The following is a 14,776-nucleotide window of genomic DNA, read 5'->3' on the forward strand; positions in this document are numbered from 1 at the left end:
TTAGGGAGATGCACCAGTATTCGGTGTCATCTCATGGTATCTCTAGGCAGGTTAACAGATTAGAAAGAGCAGAAATTCAAGACAGACAGAATCGGGCTCTTAAAATAACATTCTCTATACTCCATTCCCTTTGTGTTTTTGTTTTGTTTTGTTTTTGTTTTTGTTTTGTTTAGGCAAAGCCTTTACCTCCTCTCAAAGACCTCGACCAACCAGCCCATTTTCTACTGACAGTAACACGAGTGCAGCCCTCAATCAAAGTCAGAGGCCTAGGCCAACTAAAAAACACAAGGGAGGGCGCATGGACCAGCAACCAGCCTTGCCCCATCGAAGGGAAGGGATGACAGATGGTAGGTTTGACTTCTTCTCTCTCGTTTTCTCGCTGAAGGGATACTCTCTGTGCCATCTTTGATTTAGGCTACATCGTTGCTTTTAGGTAGGGATGGTAGCTTAGACATGGCCTCATTATGTAACAGGGCAGAAAACCTGGCAATATAGTCTTGTTTAAATAAAACACCCTCTTGTTTTAATGAACTAGAATTATTTCTCTATCACCGAGCCCAAAGAAGTAGACACCGTACTTGTTTCCAATGCTGATTTTTTTTCCCCCACCATTTGGGCATTATCCATTAATGCTTTTCAGTGAATTTTCCCCTATAAGATTAGGAGAAAATACATAGGTAGCATGTGCACTGGCCGTGTTGTTGTAACATTTCCTATATTAAACTAAGCTATTTTAGATGTTATTTTAGTTCTGGAAAAAAAAAAAAGACTGATTTGCAATTTAGTAGTGTTTTAGTTTTGTGAATTTCAGGGCTGAAAGCAAGCTGCCAATTATCTTCAGCTGATAGATCAGCAAACTTTTTCTGAAAAGTCCAGATAAATATTTTTGGCTTTATCAGGCCATCCAGTCTTCTGTCACAACCACTCAGTACTGCCATTGATACACCAGTGCAGCCAAAGAAAAAGTTAGTGAACGGGTGTAGCCGATTTCCAATAAAACTTTACTGACAAAACAGGCAGTGGCTAAATTTGTCCAATAGTCCATAGTGTTTTGAATCTGTTTCAACCCTTTTATTTACCTGTAGCAGCCATCTTTGAGTATTTGCTTAACCACTAGCTAGTTTCACGAATCACAATTTGTTCTATAATGCGTAATTATAAACATTACAAAGCAGGAATTATTTCTCGTATATTCCACGTAATTCTCGTATATTTAAAAATAGGAGTAAAAATATTTATTCTGAAGTTTTATTCTAAGGACTATGTAAGGTATGTTTTATCTAGTATAACGTTGGACCCAAAGGTCAATTTCTTCCCTGTTCTCAACACTGTTTCCTACAAGCACATTAACTTTATCTGAAGATCATTCTACTCACCATCAGAAGGATGAGTCTAGCTAGGCTTCAAATTAGACCACCTGGATACCTCCTAGAATATATTCCAGGTATTCTGATTTAATTGTTTTTTGGATAAAAAGCAGTTATGGGTATTTTTAAAGCTCCATGGATAAATCTAATGTGCAGTAAACAAAAGAGAAACAGAGGCAGGGTCACAAGGAACAGACAGACATCCGTCAGAGGGGAAGGGGAAACGGAGACCAGATCAAAAAAGGTGAAGGGATTAGCTAAATTGTATCTACGGAATATATATACACATACAGGCAACAAGGTAGCAATAGCCAGAGGGAAAGGGAGGCAGAGGAGGTAGGGGATAGGGGGGCAATTGGGGGGTGGGAAGAGACTGCATGGGGCGGTGGGGAACAATGCAGGTGTGTACAAGATGTTATATTGAGTGAGACACTTGGAACCATGTCAACATAATAAATTAAAAATAACAATTAAAACAAACCAAAAAATGCTATGACCAAGTCCTTAGTATTCATCTCAGTCTCTTAGACTCATCATTGTAGGAGAAAGTGAGCCTTAGTTGAAAAAGAAGTATTTGTTATTTATTAATTTTGTTGGGGGGTGGAGTACCTGGAAGCCATTTTTGTGTATTCTATTGTCATGTTCCAATATTACAAATTTAAAGCCAGACATAACTTGTTCTCAGAGCTTTGAGGCTTAGTTATCCATTGGGAAACGTTTCTATGCAATATGAAGAGAAGAATACAACTGAGATTTTGACTTTCTATAAAATGGATATCCTGTGGGGAGAAAAAATCCTCACCACTGCCTTTCTGCCTCAGATGTTCTGAAGATTAGTTGAGTGCTTAAAGTAGCCTATATGTTGATCTTATTCCCTCTGAATAAGGGCTGCTCTCCCTTATATGCTAGTTATAAATCTCAGAATTTGTATACTTTTCCTGCTATGAATATCATGGAAAGAGGGGAATAAATCCAGGTCTATGTTTTCCTGTGCTTTTTGAAATTGTTTAACTGTTGTATTGAGCTTATGTGGAAGATATAATATGTAAATCTAGAAAATCAAGATATAATATAAATCAAGAGAGAGCTCTCTGCTTCCCAAAACACTTCATGCAAGTTTTTTTTAGAATGTCTGGTTAAAACAAACTGTCTGTTAGTTAAAGCACGATCAATATATTGCTTAGCTTTCTAAAAAAACAAATAGCTTCTTAAATTTTCAAATTTGCTAGCATTCCAAAGAGCAGTATGGATTATGTGCTCTCAGTGAGTACTTTTCAAAAGTAGTGATATTGCAAAAAAAAAAAAAAAATTGTTGGTTCACATGTCTTCTCAAGTGTTTGACCCAAAGACATTTTAGTTATAATACAGAGACATTTATTTTGTATGGAACTCCACAAATTATACTTAAGGATATGGGTATTTTATAGCAAATATATATGTAATAGCATTTATATGCTTTGAATCCATGTGTCTGTAATGATTGTATAATACTTGTATATAAAACCCAACTGTTTTTGTTTTTTTTGGTAAGTTTGCTGTTCAGTAGCATTTAGCATATAGACATTGTACACTAAAACATTTGCATTATTTACAATAGTGTTTTATGAGTCTATTCATCAGAGTAGTTACTGCTAGCTGCTATACCTTCATGGCTTAGGACAGTAAGAGTTTGGCTCCTCATAAGCACAATGATCTTATAAAGGTCACATGGCTCTTCTCTAAGTAATAATGTAAGATGTAGGCTTCTTCCCTTCTGGGCCACCATTATTTTCAAGATGGAACCTTTATGGTTTCTGAGTGAGGAGAAGACAGAACATAACTGATTCATTTGGGAGATTCTGTAGCCAGGTGAGCAAGTGGCACATACCATTTCTCACATGTCTTTGGCAAGAACTTTGTCACCTGGCATCAACCTAACTGTTGGAGTGGTGAAGTAATCTTTCCTTGTGTTCAATAAGAGGAATTAGGAATGGTGGGAAATGTCAGTCTCTGTCCCAAAGGCTGTGCAGACACCCACACACCACATACTTGTTAAGCAGTGCTCTTCTCCCTTGGATAAAGTCCTTCCTAAGCAGGTAATGCTCAGTCCAGACCTTCTATTCCATTTGCATAAGCACAAGGATACCCTTTAAAGCCAGTACATCAACCAGGGCTGAACAAAGGGGGTAGATAAGATAGTTCTCTATTCATCAGTCTTTCTTCTTTGATCATCTCCTTCTGGAGTGTTCCCCCCTCATTCTGAATATCTCATTCAGATAAAGAGCTCTTTCATAGAGTAGCTGTGACCATTGAGCAAATTATATTTTTATTATACCACTCATTGAAATATTTATTAAGCTCACACCAAATGATTGGCAATGGGAACCAAACAAACTAAATTTCCTGCCCTCCTGGAGCTTACATTTTGATGGGAAAATATACATAAAGATCAATATAAATATATAGGTGAAAATTTAAAAAGTAGGTAAAAGGGTAGTAAATGTCATGAAAAAAATATATAGAAAAGAAGTTGAGAGATACAAAGGTTGGGGGAGACATGTTTTAAGTAGAGTGCTTAGACAAGACCTTTACCAAGAAGATGACATTTAAGAAAAGACTGGGAAATCATAAGGGAAAGAGTAATGCTGATATCATAGGAAAAGTCATCTCAGGAAATGAGAAGAGTAAATGGAAGCCTGAAGCTTATATGATGAAATGTAAGAGGAGTCATCTGAATGAAGCAGAGAGGGACCCAAAATAGAATATGAGGTTGGAGAAGTAAACAAAGGCTAGAGTTTGTAGGACCTTTAAGCTTATTTAGGACATTGGCTCTTATTTTGAATGAAACCCACTAGAGGTGCATGCATGTACACATGCGTGTGCATGCTAAGGCAAACCCACTGGAGGTGCATGCATGTGTGCATGTTAAGGCAAGAAGAGTGACATGATCTTCATTCTGTTTTTATAAAAAAAAGTCACTCGAGCTGTTTTGTTGAGAGAGACTGAATATGCTTCTTTGTGGAATAGCAGAAACCACATAGGAGGTTGTAGAAGTTATTTAAGAAATAGATACTAGCAGTTCACACCAAGGTAGAATAAGTGAGGGCAATGAGAAAGGTTGAATTCTGGGTATAGTTTGGAGGTAAAGCCCACAGGGTTTGTTAATTAAATTAACATAGGCTATAAAGCAGAGAAGTCAAAGATTACACCAAAGTTTTGGCAAACTTTAGCATGGAATTACCACTAATTGAGATGAAGAACACTACAGAGAAAGCATGTGCTATAGAGAAAGATCTAGAGCTCAGACTGGATATGTGAAATCGGAGAGCTCTTCAAAACATAGGCTGAACTATTCAGTGTGGATCTGCTTACATGAGTTGGGAGTTCATGGGCTGAGAGACTCAGGATGGATATCTGTAATTTTCCATCTTTTCTTTTTTTTTGACCTTGGGGAAAAAAATAATAATGGCACAGGTATCATTGGACTTTTGTGTGCCTGACAACAGCACATCCTCAGTAGGCTAGTAAGAGACTCTCTAACGAATTGATTTAGTAAAGTGAATCAACATAGAAATGAATAATAAATTTAAGTAAATATATTTGATCACATACTTTTTTTTTTGCACAGCCATTTGCAATTCCATCTTTTTCCCCCTAATTTGTTTATTTCAATATGCATGCCATGTTCTTTTTAAAAGCTACACAAACTCTAAGGATATTAATTTTATAGATGTGTAATTTCAGGTTAAATTAAGGAGTGATCAGAATTTTAGCAAACATAAGCAGATTCCATTGTGGCCATTTTAAAAATTAAGCTGCTCTGATGTAGAATAGAAATCAATGACAAGTAACGTTATTTTGGAAGAAATTACAATAATCTCTCTCCTACTGGCATTCCTAAATCCAATAACTCAAATGAAATAATTAATTTGCATCAATAATAATGCGCACTGAAGGAAGTCAGTTTTGAATAGAAAGGAAACACCAAACTCTTTGGTGGATTACTCAACAAACAGATATCTCAATATTGGATTAGCTCTTCCATTTGGAAGAAAAAGTCCAAATGCAAGTTGATTTTCCCAGACAGAAACCCTGTCCCCTTCAATAATTAGTAATTCATCATCTAACAAGAGGACACATGTAAGAAATAAACACACTGCTCCAACATGGCCGCTTCCTGAGCGGATGTTGAGCATACCATCGTTACCAGTTCAATGGAGAACAGTATCATTTTGCTCATAAAGAGAGTATTAAGTTTCTTAAGAAAGTTTTTAAAAGGAGCAGCTTAGCTGTCCTTTAGGAAGCTACCTTTTGTACAAAAATGTATACACTTCCCTTTTAAATTTTACAAACTGTTTTCTTAGAAACAAGAGCACCATTACAAAAGTGGTGTGGGAAATAATTACTTATAGTATATAAAACATCCTCTATAATAAAATAAATATGCAAATTATACATACTTCATCTTTATGAACAAATAATGCAATTGCAGACATTCTAAGGAGGAACAAAGAAATTTTTAATAGCGTGCCAAAAAAAAAAGAAATAAAATAATCCAAAAGAATGTTTAAAATGTTTAGAAGATTTTAAATACTTCAACAAAGTAATTTCAGAACTTGTATAACAGTATAAAAAGTATAACAGAACTAGTGTAATACTTAAATATGAAAGAAGGCACTGTGGTATCACAGTTGAAGACTAAAAATATAAAGGTAACGACATCTGAAGAGCAAATAAAGGGACATTGAAAAATAAGCTGTCTTTAAACGTTTAATTTTTTTTTCATATCTGATATTTAATTTAAAGTGCTGTTCTGAAAAATTATGCTGCTTCATCTCAGATTTTTCATGACACAGTGTCTCTTCCAGCACCATGAAGCATATTCTATCTGTGCTCTGAACATTGGTTATTGCCTATTAAAATTAATACATTGGAAGAGCATAACTTATTAGATGTAACTCATTAGCTAACTCATGAAACGAACAGCTAGCATTGGTTGTCAGGCAGAATGCTAATTGCACTTCATAAATGTTAGCTTACCCCTCTGGTGCTAAATGTGCCGCATACATGGGTAAAGGCAGTCATATGTTGCCTATGATATGGCAAATAGTTCTTAATTTCCCAAAGGCAAACTTTCTTATGGAGATGGGCAAGATTGCTTTAATTTTCCCAGAGCCCTTTATTAACACAGCTGATAGATTTTCCAGATATTTTTGTCACGAGATCTACTTAGGAGAGGGGAGGTAGACAATGGATTAAATATAGAATAGCCAGGCCCTGGCCGGTTGGCTCAGTGGTAGAGCGTCGGCCTGGCGTGCAGAAGTCCTGGGTTCGATTCCCGGCCAGGGCACACAGGAGAAGCGCCCATCTGCTTCTCCACCCCTCCCCCTCTCCTTCCTCTCTGTCTCTCTCTTCCCCTCCCGCAGCCGAGGCTCCATTGGAGCAAAGATGGCCCGGGCGCTGGGGATGGCTCCTTGGCCTCTGCCCCAGGTGCTGGAGTGGCTCTGGTCACAAAAGAAAGACGCTCTGGAGGGGCAGAGCATCGCCCCTGGTGGGCATGCCGGGTGGATCCCCGTCGAGCGCATGCGGGAGTCTGTCTGACTGTCTCTCCCCGTTTCTAGCTTCAGAAAAATACAAAATATATATATTTTCTCTATATATATATAGAATAATCACAAACTGCCCTTTACACTTGAAATATTAGCCTCCATGTACAATTGAAATCACATTCCACATATAAGAGTTAAATAAAATCAATTGATTTGACTTCAAAGACACTGTGATCGAAAAATAGCAAAGATATCAATAATATGCATTTTGGATGTGAACAACTGGCTTCCCCGCCCCCGCAAAAAAAAAAAACAACCTTTTTGCATGGGTGATATCACTAGCAGAGCAGGTTTCTCTTTCTCTTTTTCTTTTTTATCTTAAACCTGTATTTTTTTTTCCATTAAATTTTAGTTCATTCTAAACATTATTCAAAATTTTTAGATCTTCCACCACCACCAGACCCCCCTCCAGGTCAGGGAGTAAGGCAGCAGATAGGCCCGAGCCAGCATGCTGGGGACATGGGAAACTCAACAGAGAGAAAAGGAAGCTCTCTGGAGGGACCACAAGCATCCAACTTAGAAGACACAAAGAGCTCCCTGGAGAGTCCAGCTAGAACGTCCCTAGAGTGGCAGCGACAAGCCCAGGAATGGATTAACTCCACAGAACGCCAAGAAGAGATACGGAAAGCCCTGCACAAACAAGGTGTCGGACCAGGTGTGTTCTGCACAGTCCCAAGAGAGTGTGGACTTTTTTTTTTTTACCGTTTCATTGTTTTCCTCCCGGGTATTTTAGACTTGGCAGTTAAGGGCACCTGAGGTCCACTGGCCTTGAATCGCTAAATGAGGTTGGATTTCCGCAGCCGAGCTCACCAGCACGCCCCTCAGGGCTGATCCAATGGGGATCGTTCTTCATGTTAGCCCCGCCTAGGATCCCTGAGCCCAGGAATTTCCAACTTCTGGCTGGAGGGCTCACAATTTGATTGTTTTTTGTTTTTATTTTTTTGCCTTTTAATGTTTATATTGAGTACTTTTAAGACCACAGAATTTAATATTTAGTGTTCATTTAAACTTTGTCTTCAACCAGTTTGTTCATTTTGACTGAAGTAACTAGTCATTTTGGAAAAACAACTCAATTTCATTTGCTGGGTTAACTGAAATAACAAAAGTGTCAAATAAAGGCCCAGTCACTGAATCTTTTTGTTAGAAGAGGTGAGGCTGGGCCTATACTTTCCCAGTTGATTATATTTAACTAATTATTGGCAACTTAGTAGAGGATGTTCTTGTTTATAAATCAAGTGTCCTGGAAATTTTAAAAAATAAATTTTATGGCTTAGAGCTGGATTTTTTTTTGGGGGGTGGTGTTGAGCCTATTAGAGAAATGCATTTTTTAGACTATCTCTTCTTATGTCAGGATTCCTTGAGTATTAAAACACACACACACACTCAAAACATTTGAAAGAATTCATTTCCACATTCATTTATTCATTTGGACTGAATTTATTTTAAGTCCTCTACCCATGCATTTTTAAAAATTATAATTTGTCAACTTTGTACTCAAGATTTTAGAAGTATAATTTATGCATAGGCCAAAAAATGACAATATTAATGTCTAGGCTTAGTGAAATGTTTAAGAAGTTCATTATTAAGATTATAAGAGAAGAAACATGTGATTCTTATTAAAGATTTTATCTAAGGAAAGAAATACTAAATTCAGCCAGCATTTTTTTTAGTCATCTAACCATAGTGAAAATAGCTGATACCTAGAAAGAAAGAAAGAAAAAATGCAAAATGGAGAGAGAAAAATGGGAAGAAAGAAAGAAAGAAAGAAAGAAAGAAAGAAAGAAAAAAGAAAGAAAGAAAAAGAAAGAGGAAAGGGATAGAGAGAGAGACGAAAAAGGAAGAAAGAAAAAGTATTTCAAAATTTTAGTTATGCACATCATGAGTTATTTTAAGAGAGATTATATATAAAGACAATAAACACATTATTTATTAAAATTAACTTCCCTTTCTCTGTGAAGGAAGAACACAGGCTTTTAAATAATGTTTATCTATCCCAAGAAGCAATCGAAATTTCAGAAGCTTATTTTAACAGCTACTATATAATTTTTTAATATAAACTGAGAAAAATATCGCCATAATTTAAAACCAAAACCATGTTCTCTCAAATTTAACAAAAATACTAAATTGGAGCCTCCCCTGGACCCTAGAAATTATTCTCAGAAATGCTTTCCTTAAACAATATGGTTCATTGTATGCGGGTCTCTTTTTATAACATCCTTAAATGTTGGAAATGATACATAACAACGTAATGTATTCTAGTGTGTCTTTCAATGAAATTCTGCTTCAGTTCCTAGTATGGAAAATGTTGCTCGCACATGGAAATCCCTTTTCATTTGAGGGCCTTATTAAATCTCATATTTGTACTTTCCCTTAAAAGCAAAATGGTAAAATAGCTTATTGTGAGCTAAATAGTACTTAAGGTGAAGTTGGTTTGGCCAACCTGCTGTTGTTTATCTGAGCCCTTTGTGTTCCTTGCTTGTTTTTTTCCCCAGAGGAGACCTTGGTGCCCTACAGCAAGCCCAGCTTCCCGTCCCCCGGAGGCCACAGCTCCTCGGGAACCGCTTCTTCTAAAGGATCCACTGGACCCAGGAAAGCCGAGGCGTTGAGGGCAGGCCACCAGCGCAATGCCAGCGACCTTCTTGACATAGGATATATGGGCTCCAACAGTCAAGGACAGTTTACAGGTGAATTATGTAAGTGATTTAGGAGATGTAAAAGGCCGTGCTGATCTAGAAAGAATACCACGGTCACAATGGAGGGGAGGAGAGTGTCCTCTACCATCTTAAGGTCCCTGGCCGGGTCGGAAAGTTAAACTAACAAAGATTAACAGAAAAAACCTTAAAAAGCAGACACATTGTATTAATTTTTTTTTTTTTTTTTTTTTTTTACATATACATGGGAACCTTCTCAAGAGAATGTCTTCATCCTTTGGATATCATCCAAAGAAATGACAATAAGAAGAAATTTTTCGGCCCTGGCCGGTTGGCTCAGCGGTAGAGCGTTGGCCTGGTGTGCGGGGGACCCGGGTTCGATTCCCAGCCAGGGCACATAGTAGAAGCGCCCATTTGCTTCTCCACCCCCGCCCCCCCTCCTTCCTCTCTGTCTCTCTCTTCCCCTCCCGCAGCGAGGCTCCATTGGAGCAAAGATGGCCCGGGTGCTGGGGATGGCTCCTTGGCCTCTGCCCCAGGCACTAGAATGGCTCTGGTCGCGGCAGAGCGACGCCCCAGAGGGGCAGAGCATCGCCCCCTGGTGGGCAGAGCATCGCCCCTGGTGGATCCCGGTTGGGCGCATGCAGGAGTCTGTCTGACTGTCTCTCCCCGTTTCCAGCTTCAGAAAAATACAAAAAAAAAAAAAAAAAAGAAACTTTTCTACCTTTTAGACAAAGAAACCATATGTCAAGAGGTGACAAGACAGAAGGGTTTGATCTAGGGGTAGCAAATGAAGAAGTAATGAGAACGATGAGGGCTAGTTTAACAAGGTCTGTTTACACAGATTCTCAGGAGCAGGGAGGCCAGCTGTCACACGGCAGTTTTATGACCTGTTTGAAGGAAAGAAGTGTGAAGGGTCAGAGTGACTTTTCTGCTTCTGCCGTCTCCTCAGATTCCTTCAGCTTAACATATACCGACGTACTATATTGTGAGGTAGCGTGTCCTGAACCCCATCGACAACATCACCACAACCAATTTCAGGAGAGAAGAAAACTTGCTCTCCCGGGAGAATCAGTTCTTATTTTGAGCAGGTTTGGTCAGAATTGAGACCATTGCTATTTGTTTACAACAGTCCATTAAAATAAAAATATTCTCTATTTCAATTTTGATTTATATTATATAAAAGTTGTCAAAATTTAGGTAATTTAATCTTTTAAGTTGATTATACTTTTGTAGTTTTCTTTAGTTTTACTAAAAGAAAACTGGCTTTTGAGTAATTTTAAAGAACGTCCTCAGTAATTCCTAATATATTTTTTTTAATTTTGGGAATCACCATTGAAAAATTGATCTTTGATTTTAGTTAGTGAGGTTTTGATCATTAAAACATAACTGAGAAGTACTTTTTTTTAAAATAATAAACTGACTTTGGTACTTAGAATAACTAATCTATTTTCTAAATATAAAACACTGGCCCTGGCCAGTTGGCTCAGTGGTAGAGCATCAGCCTGGCGTGCAGGAGTCCCGGATTCAATTCCCGGCCAGGGCACACAGGAGAATCACCCACCTGCTTCTCCACCCCTCCCCCTCTCCTTCCTCTCAGTCTCTCTCTTCCCCTCCCACAGCCAAAGCTCCATTGGAGCAAAGATGGCCCAGGCGCTGGGGATGGCTCCATGGCCTCTGCCTCAGGCGCTAGAATGGCTCTGTTTGCAATGAGCAACGCCCCAGATGGGCAGAGCATCGCCCCCTGGCGGGCATGCTGGGTGGGTCCCGGTCGGGTACATGTGGGAGTCTGTCTGATTGCCTCCCCGTTTCCAACTTCAGGGAAAAAAATACACACACACACACACACACACACACACACACACTAGGTAATAGAGAAAGATAGAATGTTACAGTATGTCACAATGAAAAGCATCAAACTCTTGTTAACTTCATCAGAAAGTTACCAGTCTTGCTATTCCATGTCAGAATTATAGTTGCTGAATATTTCCCGCCACTTCTCTGAATACAGTTTAAAAGCACTGCTGAAGCACAGCACAAGGTTCCTATGTCGACTGCTTACTAGTTATGTGACCAGAGAAAGTAGACTTTCTTCCTAATCATTCTTCTTATCTAAGGAATTATATTACTATTGTGCTCACATCGCAGACTGGGGGGTGACGTGAGATAGTGAAAACTAAAAGTCATTTTACAAATTTAAATTCTTTATTGATGTGTTATCTATTACTAATCATGTTATTATTAAGCTGTGTTTATAATTTTCAGTTTGATTCATGACTACCTGAATTTTTCTTGAACTTTTATTTTAGAATATTTATAGACTCACAAAATTGCAAAAAATAGCTCTACTTGGCTTTTAAATTTCCAGATTCTACAGTATTTCTTTTCTTTTTCCCCCTTCCTATCTAACTTAAGTAAAATTTCTTACAGTCTTAAACTCACAGAATCAGTTCAATTATGTTTACCTTCGTTTATTATCTTCTCCCTTTGGTTATTCTTATGCTGTTCCGAATAAAAACTACTTCATTGAAATGTAAACACATTTTTTTTCTTAACTGATTCCTTTTTTAATTGAATTTATTGGGGGACACAGTTTAACAAATTATACAGGTGTCAGGTGCACAGTTTTACACTATGTATTTATATTTTTATTACGTGTATCACCGCCCCAAGTCAAGTCTCCTTCCATCACCATTTATCCCTTTTATACCCTCCTCTCTACACTCTCCTTCACTTCCCACCCACCCCCCAGCAACAACCACACTGTTGTCCGTGTCCGTGAGTTTTTCTCTCTTTTTTCTTGGTTTTACTCAACGCCTCCACAGCCCCTCATTCAGACCCCTGACCCGACAGTCCTCACCCTGCTCTCTACCTCCGAGTCTGTCTGTATTTTGCTTGTTAGTTTATTTTGTCCATTGGGCTCCACACAGGAGTTCTGATGTGTCTTTTTTCTCTTTGTAGAGTAACTGAGAGGAGACACGCCCCGCTGCTCTGAAGGACCACCAGGTCTGAACTCATGGAAGTGATGACACTAAACAGTGCAATGAACAATTTCTTTATTTATGTACTAATAAGAGAACTGTAAATGCAATGTAAAGACACAGCCACACATATCCCACAGATATTTTACTTGTATTCTTCTCTTATGTACACCACCCACCTTAACTCTTTCTTGTCAGGAGTATACAAAAAGAAAAAAAGAAAAAGAAAGAAAACCAAGCTCACCCTCCAGGAAGAAAAGGATTTTCCTCTGTACATAATTTCTTTTTGTGCATTGCTATGCAAGCTCACTCTTTCTAGCTCCGTTCATATTATTGTCTGTTCTTATTGGTCTGTTGTACTATATGTGAATTTATAGGCTGTGGTGCCATACATTAACTTTTAATTGTGTAACTTTTATGTTTAAATTTTGCACTGCAATTTTCTTTGGTGATAAGCACAAATCTCTACTCCTCGTGACATGAAGAAAAAGACTGAATGTGAAGGGAGTTTCTGTACTGTAAGCTAGGTTGGATAATGCTGGTTGTAACGAATCACGTTAGATGGATTTTGGTTAGGGTATAGAAATAGGAAGATGCGAAGGATATGGTATTGGCAACATCGTCTTTGAACATCAGGGACTGAGTCAATAAAAACAGAGCAGAAAGAAGGCTTTTCCTGTTGACAAAAGCCTGGGTCAAAAGAAGGAAGATTAAGTCTTAAGACTGAATAGGCATTCAAATATACAGGTAGCGAAGATGTACTAAACTTGCTTTAAGAAATAAAAAAATTAAAGTTATATTTAGAATCAACTTTACCTGCTGTTGTAATTGACCCATCTGAGAATTACAACAAGCAAAAGAAAATTGAAGTGTTTCACAAGACCTGTATTTATATTACAGTTCTTTAAAAAAAAAAAAAAACACAAGCATTTTCTGAATTACTATAATTAATCTTTCCAACTCATTAAGTCAGAATATAATATGATATTCCCCAAGGAGACAAACCAAATGAACTCTAGAATACCCAGCAAATAGTTAAAGAGGCAATTTATTATTAAGACATACTCGGGCTGCTTTGAAATACAAACACTCTATTGCAATATCTTGTTTCATTTTTCTAATACTTGTACAGTACACACTCGAGGATAGAGCTGCATCACAGCAATTCGTGACTTTTAAAAACTAATGCAGTATGTATGCAACTTTGTGTTTCATTTGATGAAGAAGTGAAGTTTATTGCCACCAAATGTATAGCCAAATGGTAGGTGCTTAAAAAGCACTGCTCAGAGTATGCTCCGTTCACAGTAAGTAAATTTATTGGGATAAATATTTTATGGTACACTCTCAGAAATTGGCTACCAACTAAAGTGTGTTTGACCCATTTTGAATGAGTAAAAGTGAAAAGAAAAATTGAAAAGGAGAAAAATGCATGTTTATACACTTTTTAAATAAAACCAAACCTCATCAATGGACATTAATCACAGTGTCCTGCCTCATTTGTTTCCACGGCTTTGAGAACAAGAAATTTCTGAATTTCAGTCACGTATGGTCAAGAGGAAGATGACTTTGAAATCTATGTTAGCTACTGCCCATGTGCTGTCAGCCGAGTAGGAGAGAATGTTCCTGAAATTTCTACATGTGACATTTTCCCGTATACTGCCTCCACAACTGGAGATTCTCTCTCTAGGAGTTATGTTCTCATGTTTATCCTGTGACATATGCAGTAGTGGATACTTTAAAACAAATCCGATGTACTGATAAGAATCAGTTCTAAAGTAGGGGGCCCAATTTGAATGGCAAATCATGCTAAGTACACTTTTGGTTTCACCATCAATTATATGTCATATTGTTACAATAATGGCAAAAAGTATACGTTTCCATCTCTTGTATTCCCTGAGACTGTATCAACACTGGCAAGCGTAGAGGAACATAATGTTCTCTATGAACCCAACTTCTTCCTGGCGCTATGTACTTCGTTTCCTCACTGAGGAGAGGGTTCTGAGGCACCCAGGCGTGTCTGAATTCTAGTGCAGTTTGATTTCTTTGCAACAAAAAGAATAGGGAAGAGGAGACACTTCTGCTAAGAATGAGAACATGCTTATTCACAACTGTAGGATGTGAAGAAATTGATTTTTTTATTTATTTATGCAGTTCCTTTACCTTTTTCTCTCTAAAAACAAACAGGTGTTTGT

General features: G+C 37.9%; 1 protein-coding gene across 14 annotated transcripts in view; it reads left to right on the forward strand.

Annotated features, from left to right (window-relative positions):
* Window positions 1–14,056, forward strand: part of ROBO2 (roundabout guidance receptor 2) — a 1,384,729-nt gene extending 1,370,673 nt beyond the window's left edge. For 6 of the 14 annotated variants that reach the window (XM_066348002.1, XM_066348005.1, XM_066348003.1 and 3 more), the window contains 3 exons: window positions 174–347; window positions 9,448–9,648; window positions 12,565–14,056. In XM_066348002.1, coding sequence (XP_066204099.1) covers window positions 174–347; window positions 9,448–9,648; window positions 12,565–12,566 — 377 coding nt within the window. In that variant the 3' untranslated portion in view covers window positions 12,567–14,056. Of the gene's footprint in view, window positions 1–173; window positions 348–7,337; window positions 7,611–9,447; window positions 9,649–12,564 lie in introns of all 14 variants that reach the window. The other 8 variants (XM_066347997.1, XM_066348000.1, XM_066347996.1 and 5 more) reach the window with 3 other exon arrangements.
* The last annotated feature ends 720 nt before the right edge of the window (window positions 14,057–14,776 follow it).

This window comes from Saccopteryx leptura, chromosome 8 (genome assembly GCF_036850995.1).
Source record: "Saccopteryx leptura isolate mSacLep1 chromosome 8, mSacLep1_pri_phased_curated, whole genome shotgun sequence".
NCBI classification, from domain to species: Eukaryota; Metazoa; Chordata; class Mammalia; order Chiroptera; family Emballonuridae; genus Saccopteryx; species Saccopteryx leptura.